Source organism: Metopolophium dirhodum, chromosome 7 (assembly GCF_019925205.1).
Source record: "Metopolophium dirhodum isolate CAU chromosome 7, ASM1992520v1, whole genome shotgun sequence".
Lineage (NCBI taxonomy): Eukaryota > Metazoa > Arthropoda > Insecta > Hemiptera > Aphididae > Metopolophium > Metopolophium dirhodum.
The window spans coordinates 24,061,693-24,073,710 of record NC_083566.1 but is presented as its reverse complement, the minus strand read 5'-3'; the positions used below and the strand labels follow the sequence as shown (position 1 = coordinate 24,073,710).

General features: G+C 27.2%; 1 protein-coding gene across 2 annotated transcripts; it reads left to right on the top strand.

Annotated features, from left to right (window-relative positions):
• Window positions 1-1,703: 1,703 nt before the first annotated feature.
• LOC132948698 (protein wings apart-like) lies at window positions 1,704-11,039 on the top strand. 2 transcript variants are annotated; one of them, XM_061019303.1, is made up of 13 exons: window positions 1,704-2,067; window positions 3,135-3,360; window positions 3,438-4,687; window positions 5,478-5,605; window positions 5,711-5,831; window positions 5,901-6,365; window positions 6,443-6,665; window positions 6,754-6,866; window positions 6,962-7,061; window positions 7,125-7,307; window positions 9,176-9,264; window positions 9,321-9,422; window positions 9,521-11,039. In XM_061019303.1, exons 1-13 carry the CDS (start codon window positions 2,062-2,064, stop codon window positions 9,623-9,625), a joined length of 3,111 nt encoding a protein of 1,036 aa, XP_060875286.1. In that variant the 5' UTR covers window positions 1,704-2,061; the 3' UTR covers window positions 9,626-11,039. The 2 variants fall into 2 exon arrangements, with proteins under 2 accessions (XP_060875286.1, XP_060875287.1); XM_061019304.1 differs by having other exon boundaries at window positions 1,705-2,067; window positions 3,135-3,345.
• Window positions 11,040-12,018: the final 979 nt, after the last annotated feature.

The window sequence follows — 12,018 nt, the reverse complement described above, 5'->3', positions numbered from 1 at the left end:
GAACCCAATATAAAATTCCCTAGTCACTCTAGTCCACTTGTTACAAATAAGTCCTACAAATATTTTAAAAAACTAATGGTGTATAGAAAATTGTCATAAAAACATTCGATAAAAAAAATAATTTATCTACGGTTACCTATTTTTTTTTTGAGTTTTTTTAGTTTCACGTTTTATGAATATTACTGAGGATTTTCAATTTTAACCTCTCAAAAGTACCAAATATAGATTCACTTTCCACAAAAAAAGATACTATAAAGTTGAAAATCAAATAACTATTACGACTATACTTGTCTTGGACACAAACACACTCCAACACAAAAAAAAAAACTCATTGTAAAATTGACATTTCATCACACCACTAGTCTGCTCAAAATGTAAAAAGAAGCTTATTGTAACGACGCAGGCACACAGCTATCCTCGGTAATTTACTCTTAAATGGCATAAAAAAAATATGAAAAAATGGTGTTAAAGTAATAGTATACTTGGGAATTCCAAAAATCGTTTAAAATAAATTCATTGAATTATTGTTAAGGGCGTTGGAGCTGGAGCATTTTTTAGTATAAAAACATGACTTACAGGAAAAACTCGCATAGTAGAATAGTCGGATTTCGTTAATTTTTTTTTATTTAAAAGGAGATCATTTTGCAGGTAGGATTAAGGTCCAATTTTAAAAATTATAATTATAGAAGTTAAAATATGCATTTGAATAATGCTCAAATGCACAATATTTGTTCTTTTTCAAACGTATTTTTTTACCACTATTTAAAGTAAAATTTAAATTCGACCTATGATCTGATCTGAAAAATGTTCTCTTCTTTTAAATAAAAAAACTAACTAGGTCCGACTATTCTACAGGGCGTGAGAGTTTTTCCAGTGAAGTCATTTTCATTGATATAATACACATTATGATTCATATTTATGAATCCTCCTCCCCAAATAGGTATCGAACTGTAGATTAGTGGAAAAGTGTTTAAGGTAGTAACTAAAATATAAAATATAATTTTCAAATTTTATAGAATTTTGGAAAATTGGAAAACCCGGCACCGAAACTCTTAACATATTATTTTGACATTTAGATAGCGGGGGTCGGAGAAGTCCTGTGGACCATGGATCAGTCAACTTGTTAATAGATGTCTTGTATAGTGGGTCATGGGTTATAGACTATAGTATTAGCATTGATTATACATAGTATAATCAATGGTATTAGTTATCTAACAAATAACTTTGTTACATTTATAAGTTAGAACTTATAAATATGAAATACATACTTATGATTTATGAATATATTTAGGTACCTATAAGATATTTGTAGATAGGTACGTCCTACGTATAGGTAGCATAAGTAAATTATATAGGTACCTATACCTATGACCATACATTATTAACCAATATAAATATATAATTATTTATTATAGGTAGGTAGATATATTAAATTTTATATTACTTAGTAGGTACTTATTATAAATAAAACATAATATTATTTACAATGTTTTTCATTATATAGTCTGAATTCATTGTTTTTATTACGGTCTTCAGATTTTTACTTTTTAGATCTTGCTTGTAAAAATTATTTTTTAATGTAGTTTTTATAAAAAAAAATCATGGAAAGATCGCATAAGTCCATGGAACATGAAACTAATCGATACTACTATCGACTCTAAGCCATTGCGCGTGCGCCTTGTTGCATATTTTGTAATTTTTATTTTCATACCGTCCATCGCCTGTGTCCTGTGATCCTGTGTGCCGTTCTGTATATGTGTACGTGCGTATGTGTGTGTTTTGTTTACAAATTACAATATACATTTTTTTTATTATTATTAAATGCATACAAGATCAGTGATCATCTACTCCGTCGAGTTCATACCTACACTTATCTTTTAGAAGTTTTGAAATAAATTACTCGTTTCGCAATTTGCAGTACGATTGGAATTCCCTAAGCCCTGTAAAATGCGTCTGGTGCCCTTTTCAGATATGACGTCGTTGGTCCCCGTGCGTTGAAATAAAAAGCGGTTGGAGTTGATCAGATGCATCCAGTAGTTGATTACGCCTACGACGCTTAACATGCAGGTATATCAATGATTATTGTATAACAAAATACTGTAATGGAAACTATTTTCTCAAATTCCTATAAATTGCCATAATATACTTACCTATCAACGCGACAATGCTATTGAAGTATGTCTCTTAAATGTTGACTCTCAGGCTGTCGAGTGCCTGGTTTTGTACTGTTCCAGAACATTTTCATTACCAAACAAATTAATTGAAATCGTTCATCTATAGTGATGAGTGCTACCTAATGGGTTTTTACAAACATTTTCATAACAATTTTACATCTTCTCAATGGGACCGATTGAAACGGTATTTTTCAATAATTGTATGTAATGCTTGAATTTTTGTATTATCTAGGTATAGGTACTAGATTGCACTTATGTACAAAGTATACCCAGTTAAAAAATGTTAGTAATGTATTATATATGTATATTATTCCATTTATATTATGTACCTATTTGTATTTATATATTAACTATTGAGCTTACCTATTACATTGTTTTTAATGAGGGTGACTAAATGTTTTATATATTTATTGAAAATACTTGGAAAATAGCTGGATGATTTTTACTAGGTTAACACATGAACATAATTTTTATCAGAAAATTCTATTACAATAATATAACGATTACTTACAAGTTATATTACATATTTATTCTTTAAGTAGGTACATTATACATTTATGTTAATAATGTGACTACTTAGAGCCCATATTACAATCGTTAAACTAAGGTTGAACCATTGAATTCGACCGGTAAAATCAGTGGGTTAAGCATAACCGATGTTTAAACTATGATTGTAAAACGAGCCCTTATTGTCTCAGTACTTTAGTCTGCAATGAAATTCAATAAATACAAATGTTTTCTATGTATAATAATAGGCATTTAGGTACTGATAAAAATATGTTGCAAGTTTTCTATAAATTCCGGTCTTAAACTATTATCATCAATATAAGACATTTAAAATGTCAGATCAGGCTTGAAATTTATCTGTTCTTATTATTTTATATTACCTTTATCATATTATAATAGGTAGTAGGTACTTACCTAGGTATATTTTTAATTTTAATATATTTTGTGTTATAGAGCACTGCGAAAGGTCCTAGATCTTACATGAAGTCATATGGCCGTGCAAAGTACTCTAATAACCCGAATAGTGTTGTACAAACAGCCATAAATTTTGATAAGCTACTATGTGAAAACACTAATAGGCCTACGGCAGCCAAATCTTCAGGTACTGTTGGCAAATGGGGTGTTACTTCATTTACTTCCATTAGAAGTACTAATTTTGTCACAGGTAATACAAATACAGGTAATACTATAAATTTAATTTGGTTTTAAATAATAATAATAATAAACATTTTTAATTAAGAGTTAATATTTTTTAAGGAAAACCTGAAGAAACTTCGGGATCTCGATTTAGTGTAGGAAAGAAAAGGCAACACCAAGAAGCTAGTCCTGCTCCTAAAATTGCTATACCAGAACCTACTGTAAATGTAGTAAGACCTAAGAAATTTTTTAAAAGTCGCAATGCTGATTCTAATAGATCTGACCGAAAATATGGTGGATCAGAAGTGACCAAGAAAACTAAAACAGTTATTCAGAAAACTCCAGAATCTTCTCCTGAAAAAGAAGACAGAGTTCCAGAAGCAAAAGAATTGTCTTTTACATCATTAACACCGACTAAAGACCCGAGTAAACCACCTATTGTTCTTCGAATATTTAAGGGTAAATCACAATTAGTGAATGAGCCTAATTCTATTCAAAAACCTCTACAAGCAATTGAAGTACCAGAAAGTAATGATCAAATTACTCCTACCATAACTACAAGAAGTCTTCGGAGACGAAACCCTCAAACTACATATACTGAGCCAGAAACTGAAGAATCTCCTACAATTATTGATATTCCTAAGAAGAGACGTCAAGATAGGGCTAAATTCACAGTTCCCACTTTAAAAATTAATATATCTAAACATACTGTTATTAATCAGGATGACGATGAATTGAAATATGAAATAAATGAGAAAGAAACAACTAACATGAATATTGATAAATCTAAAATAGAACAATTGGAAAATGACCGCAATAAGTTGTTGGCTGTATTAGAGGGTAGTGATGAATCTTTATCTAGCCCTAAAATGGATATTCCAGTAGATAATGAAGAAGAAAAACCTGATGTGACTGATGATTTACTAAAACAGCTTGAAGTACACTTCAAGCCTGATAAAGAACCTGCTAGCAAGAAAATTGAGAAAAAAAAAGAAGATGTTAAGATCCAGTCAGAAATTTCTTCTTCAAAACATCGAGGAGTCTTTGTAGAAACTGAACCAATCAAGATTGATGATGACGACGTAACTGAAAAAATGGCAGTAGACCCACCTGAAACAATAATACCAGCAAAGAAAAGTATTTTTAAATCTAGGAATGAGAGAAATAAGAAAGGTATGTTTCTTTATAAACATTCATGGGTTGATAAAGATAAAAAAATTGACGAAGAAAAGAAAGAAGAATCTATTCCAAATACAAGTCCTGGTAGTTTCGAACAAAAACCTTTACTGAGAATTACAAAATCAACTGATGTATTTGATGATGATTTTGATTCAGTTACAAGTCTTAAATGTGACAAGAAAGAAAAAGGAGTAAGTTATTATTATACATCATAATGTTTTTAATATAAGACATACATTATTTAATAATTATCATTTCGATAACTTAACATTTTTGAAAATATTTTTCTTACACGATAATATCTTAGTATTTTTTATCATTATATTTTTATTAAAAGTTTTTACATTTTTGAATGACAACATACATTTTCTATTTCATATTTCAAAGCATAATATTTTGTACAGTACTTATTTTGATGCATAAAAATCTAATTTTGAAAGAGTAGTTTTTAGTTATAACTTATAAGTTACACTCCGCTCATCAAAACTTACTTATAAATAAATGCCAGAATTATCTGAATTAAATAAAAACTGTATGATATAATTCAAAAAAGTAAAAACTTAGAAAAGTTTGATGTTTTAGAAAATATTGTTTTTAATAACTTAAAGTACATATAAAAAAAATATTCAAAAATTTTAATAATTTTTGAAATAATGCGTTTGAAAAATCTTTCTGTATAGGTTTTTAAATGTAGTAATAGTTTTACAATTTGTGCAAAGCAAGGCTCATGTTGGTTTTATATTAATATTCTTTGTTACTGAACATGATTTTGGGCATAATAGATTCTTTAAATATTTTCAACTATTGAACCTAATATAATATATACAGCAAAAAAAAACCTAACTGATCCCTAGGAGAGCATCTTAAACGGGTTTTACTGTATATTATAATGTTTTGTTGATTGTATCATAGGTACTATCTAAATTATTAAATTTTAATAATTTTATTTTGAAATCTCAAATTATATAATAATTTTTTTAGTATTACACTGTGGTCCGAAATGTTAAAAAAGCTCACCAAATTCAAGAGTCTGGAGAATTTCAAGAGTTTAATGATGATGTTGAGTATATTTTAGATGCTTTACAACCAAACAACCCAATTGGAACTAGGTATTAGCATTGATTATAAATACTAATATTTATAATCAATGGTATTAGTTATTCACTTGTTATATTTAACGAATTAACAATTAACAAAGTGTCTTATTATTTTAGATGTCTGTCTGCAATAACATTGGCCACTAAATGTATGACTCCAGCTTTTAGAATGCATGTTAAAGCACACGGAACAGTTGCCAAAATATTTCGTGCATTACAAGATGCTACCAAAGATCAAGTATTTATAGTTAATATTATTTATTTAGTTTATTTAATTTTAAGTAATGTTGTCCTTATTATCTTCTAGAGCTTAGGAATGTGTACAGCTACTGTTATGTTTGTTCTAAGTCAAGATCGTTTGAACATGGATTTAGACCGTGATTGTCTTGAACTTATGTTAAATTTATTAGAAAATGATACGAGTCATGATCAAGCCCTTGATGATTGTGGTCTTACCGATCATCAATTACAAAAGACCCGTGAACGAGTTATACAATTATGTTCAGAGATTAAATCTCAAGGAGCCGCCAAATACTTAAACACAGATAACATCACTGTAGGACAATTGGCTATGGAGACTCTGTTAAGTCTTACTAGTGTTCGAGCTGGTGAGTGGTTTAAAGAAGAAATGCGGCAGCTTGGAGGTCTTGATCACATTGTACGTACAGTTGTACAATGTTGTAATCATGTTGATTCAATGACTAATGTGTGGTCCCCAACATTACTTGATCGTATTAAAAAAGTGGATCGTTGTTTGAGGATACTTGAAAATGTAAGATATAAGTTAGTTATTTATAAGTAAGTTTTATTCCATAAACTAGTTATTACCTATTGTATTTCATTATTTAGGTGACAATGCAAAATGAAGAAAATAATGCTTATTTATTAGATTTTGAAAATGGAATTTTGATTGACACATTAGTTAGATTGTTTAAAGTATGTGATTATGAGATACCGTTATATCCAAGTTATAATGGAAACGACAAAGACTCAATAAGTGCAGTATTACGAGAGTGTCTTACAGCCAATTTAAAAGTGCTTATAAATTTGTCACATGACTCTAATCGAATAAGTAAGTGTTATTATAATTAATATAATATACATGTTTGTGAGCTTAAAATATTTATTTTTATACTTATGTCTTGTTTACTACTAACTAGCTCATGGCTCAAAAATTGGACAAAAAGATGGAGTTATTGATACAACTTTACATATTTTCCTTAAAGTTCCAGAATATGTTCCTCATGATGAAAAGTTTGACATAATGTTTTCGGTAATTATAAAACATAATACACATTAAATAATAATTTAATAATAATTGTATTTTTAGTTCATCATATAATTTTTAAAAATTATTATTTTCTGTAGACCTTAACATTGCTGATTAATCTAGTTGAGATCAATGTGGAAAATAGGAAACTTATAGCAGAAGCTAAAGCTCCTGATACTAGTGATATTCTTCATGACTGTATGTTAAATTGATAAAAATTAAATTTTAAAACATCTTAACATGTTAAAATTGTGTTTTTAGCAAATAAATCACTTGCAATCGAAGCACTAGTGAAAATGTTCTTCCAACAAGAAGAATTGGCAAAGACTGAGGAAAAAAAGACTGATGAAATATTGGATGGTGAGAACAAACAGACAGAAAAACCAGCTAAAGATGCTCCATTAAAAGCACATACACAATATATTGAGGAGACTATTGCATTACGTAAGTATAATATAAATTATTATAGAGTTGTTTGAACTATTCGGCAAAAATTTGTAGGTAATTATATATACATATTATTAATATTATTATTATGTATCGAAATACTCTGAAAAATATTTAAATTAAGAATATGTATAAAAAATATGTCGTCAGTCAAACAAATAAAACATAAATAATATATATAAATATATATAATATATTTCAATATTGTTTATTATTTATTAGAATTAGTTATGAGATTGATGTATTGAATTATTTATGTATCAAAACAAATTGAGTTATAATTTATATAATATTATAATTTAATTAACTCATGCACAATAACAAATTATTCAAATTTTACAAGAATAGTAAATTCAAATCATCTACTCATAACAAAACTTAACAATAATATTCGTTCAAATTGAGTTATAAAATTGACTAGTACAACCGATACTAATAATTTATAATACATGTATGTTCATTGATATTATTTGGGAGTATATTAACTTAAGTTACAATTAAAAGTACAATAGTATTTTTTAAGTTATATTTTGATAATTTAATTATCTTTTATTGTAAGTACTTTAAGTTACTTTTTTTTAGTAAAATGACTAAATTACTCGTTACTTTATTTTTTTAAATACATTTTAAGAATCAATTTATAATATTTGTAAATTTATCATTAAGTAAAATTTTCTAACAGTATCTAACATTTTTGTAGTAGCTATTTGACAAAAGTTTATTTTTAATAATTAGTAATTTGAAAAATGCATTATTTACAAAATGGAGAGTAATGTGTTACACAATTATTGTTTTCTTTGGTTATTAAATAAACATTTCATATTATTGATTGTTATTACAAAGTTAATGTATTGATAAAATAATTATTAAGAGGACATCACACCCGCATGTGTTGTATCCGTCTTATATACGTACGACACAGGCAAAACACGTTTATACAGTCAGAGTAGAACTCGCTCAATTTTGGTTCTAGACTCCAGTGTTTCTCAACCTTTTTATTGTGGCAAACCCCCTTTTTGAATTTCCATTTTTTAGCGACCCCCTAAAAATGGTTTTTTTATATATAATTGCATAGAATATAGATTATTATTAATTATAAATACTAAAAGTACCGTATATTGTACACAACACAAAATACATATAATGTTATAATTATTTTTAATTTAAAAAAACGTATTAAATGTTAAATTTTAATTCATAATATGCAACCCTAAATAATATGTTGGCAACCCCCAGGTTGAGAAACACCGTTTTAGAGTAAAAATACCTATTATTAAATATTTCTGAGGGCAATTCGTTGCGTTTTTTTCATTATACCCAATATAACGCTCATTATATTGTTTAGAAATAGCAAAATTTTTAAAATTTTTAAAATGCCTTTAACTATTTAAAATTTAATTTTTTAAACAAACACAATGACTTTCCCTCAAAAGTATTGTCTCAATTCAATTTTATAATAGGTATTTTTACTCTTGAACCAAAATTGAGCAAGTTTTACTCAGACTGTGTAAACGCGTTTTGGTCTATGTTTTACGTGTGTAAGAAGGAGATAGGTTAGAAACCATTGAATGTTTTAAAAATAAAACTTTAATTTTAATGTAGTTACTTTTTTAATTCTACTGTAATGCCCATGACTATGAAAAAAGTAACTTAAGAATAAATAAATTACAATTTCGAAAGGCAATTCATAATATAATTTAATACCAAAAAACAGTAACTTCCCCAATATTAGACTTATTGATATTTGTGTATTAGTCATTTATATTTCAAAGTTCTGTTAGGTTAGGTTATTAATTAGCAACTAAGTAATCAATTTCATGCTAAAGAGAACTATAATTTTCCTAATTACTTTTTCTAATTTATAGTCGTTGAAAAGGCAGGTCAAAATATGCAACACACAATGATCGCATCATTTATTGCAATTTTACTTGGTTATATTACAATGGACAACAAGGTAATTAATTACATTTTTAAAATTTACTGTAAAATAACTGTGTACATTTATTTTAGGAATACCTAGAATTTGTTGGTAAGCATTTACCAGATGGTCGGTTTACAGCTATGTTGGCAGTTTTGGATAAATATTTAAATTTCATGAAGCTTACTGCTGCTGTAAGTTTAAATGCACAATTCATACCTAATTCATATTTTTATGTACTTAAAATTAAATACAACTTTACTTATTGATCCTTTATGTTTTTATAATTTAGCCTGGCACCAGAGGAATAAAATCTGTTGAAATGATTATAAAACATTTGACAAAATGTGAAAAACTACAAGCTGATGCTCCTGGTCTACCTGGCACATCAGCATAACCAACTGGATTGGTTATGCTCTATAGGACCAAGAATAGCATAATTTAATGTTTTAATATTTTTACTTATGAAACTTATCCTTTTATTTGCATATAAATGTATTGATTTTGTAATTTATTTGACTGTAAAGTATTATGTCTTTGTTGTAATAATAACAGAGTAATACAATCTTTTCCTATTCTTTACGACTTCTTTTTTGTCGTGATATTTTTATGTTTTTAATTTTTAATTGTCTCAATGAAAACAAATTTAATCCGTCTGTTATACCTAAGTAAATTTTGTAAGTTGTGTTCTTAATTAATTTTTATGTTTGGTTCTTGATTTTAGTGTTATAATACCATAGGAAGTAATAATGCCTTTTTAAAATTATTATTAAAATCATAATATAAAACAATACATGTTGTACTATCATGATCCTATTGTTTATTTTATTGTAATTATCATTTAAAAATGTTATGTTCAATATTATAATAATTGGTATTTACTAAATAAATAGCCTTTTTTAATTTTTCATAAACTAATAATATATTAAGCACATTTATAGTTTAAAACAGTGATTCCTAACATCTAGTGTTCAGACACTAGTTAAATATGCCAAGTTTATTAATTTTGAACATTCAAAATATTAGAATATTAGAGTAGATTCATTAGAAAAATGTACAAAGAGCATTTTATCTAGGCACCACTCTCCTCTCTGCTCTCCTATCTAGGTAGAATACTACTGAAAAATTCAAATATTAAAAATCTCCTTGACTTTAACTTTTTAAATTATTATTTTTTTTAAAAAAGTTGATAACAATTATTTATCTTTCATTTTGATAATAAAGTAAGAAAACATTCAAGATTTTATTTTTTTTACTTTTTAAGAGAAAACATTCAATCTGCACATATGTTGTACAATATTAGGAATAAAAGTCTGCTACAGTATTTTGATAAAAATTCGGAGTCTGTAGGTACATTTAGGAAAGTTAGAATATCTAACACTTTTTTTAAAAAAAATACCACTATTGTTTGTACAGAAATATCATATTCATTTAACAGCTTTATCAATAATTCAGCATAAAACTAACAATGCTTGCGAAGGTTGAAACAAAGTTTTCCCATATAGGCGGAAATAAACATCCCAGAATTCGGAAATTACTAACAAAATTTTTCAAGAAGTTAGAACGAACAGAACAAGAATGTAATTGGCCAAAGTAGGAGAGACTAATCAGAAAAACAAAATCTGGTTAAAAAATGAAAGAAATTATTATACTTGAGTAAATAAATTTTTCTTTTTAATTTTATTTAATCAAACATTCAAAATATTTGTAAAATTATTATATATATAACGTGTATTTATATATTTTCAAGTTTGTATTATTATTATTATATTAAGTAAATAGTAATTGATTATAATTTTTTATTGATATTATATTTTATAAATTTTTTTAATTATTTTTCCAGTGACTTCTGGGGGTTTTTTTCAGGTGTATTTTCATTTTTTACTTCAAAAATTTTTTTAGACGAGAGAGCTATAACGAATGGATTTGGCTGTTTTGAGACCTTAGATTACAGTAGGACTTATCTAGTAGGTGTTTTAGAAGGATGTCAATGCGCTATTTGTTTTCTCTTTCTGACCCACCACCCACACGCAACATATAGCAAATTTATGTTCAGCAGAACCAATTTTATGTTATCTCTAATATTAGAGCGAATTTACCTATATTATAAAACTTAAAAGTTAAAGGTAAGACAACTATTTATATATTTCTAATACATTTTTGATTAGTAGACATTTAAAAATACATAACAATTTAAATATCCTAAAAAAGCCTACCTACTTTCAAACACATAATTTAACTTGTTAAATTAGCTCTAGTATTAATGCTGAACGCAAATTTTCCATATTTGAGATGAGAAACCTATAGTATGCTGACAGTAAATATTGCCTGACATCCTAGCTATTCTAAATGTGTTTAGCAGTTCCTTAAACATTGACATTTTAAGACCATTATACTACCTACATATTGTTGCACCGTACAACATAGCTTTTAAGTTTTAACATTCTTCTTACTTTCTTAGTATGTTCGATTGAACTATTAGAATTTTATTTTAACTGGACATTTTTGCAGTAGGTATCCCATGATTAAATTCTAAGACTAGGCATCCAGACTGACTTGATAAGTAAGTTGTTATTTATTTTATTACTTTTTTTTTTTTTTTGCTTTTTGTGAGGTTGAGTCTAACTATTATAGTCTTACATTTGGATTATATATATAGATACGCAGTGCTCAAGTAACAAGTTAAACAACGGTCAAGGGTAAAGCCTAAAGGGTAAAGGTACCTACATCACTGGTTTTCCTTTTGGAATTTTAATTTTATTTAAAAAAAACTGCTGGAGTATGTGAGTC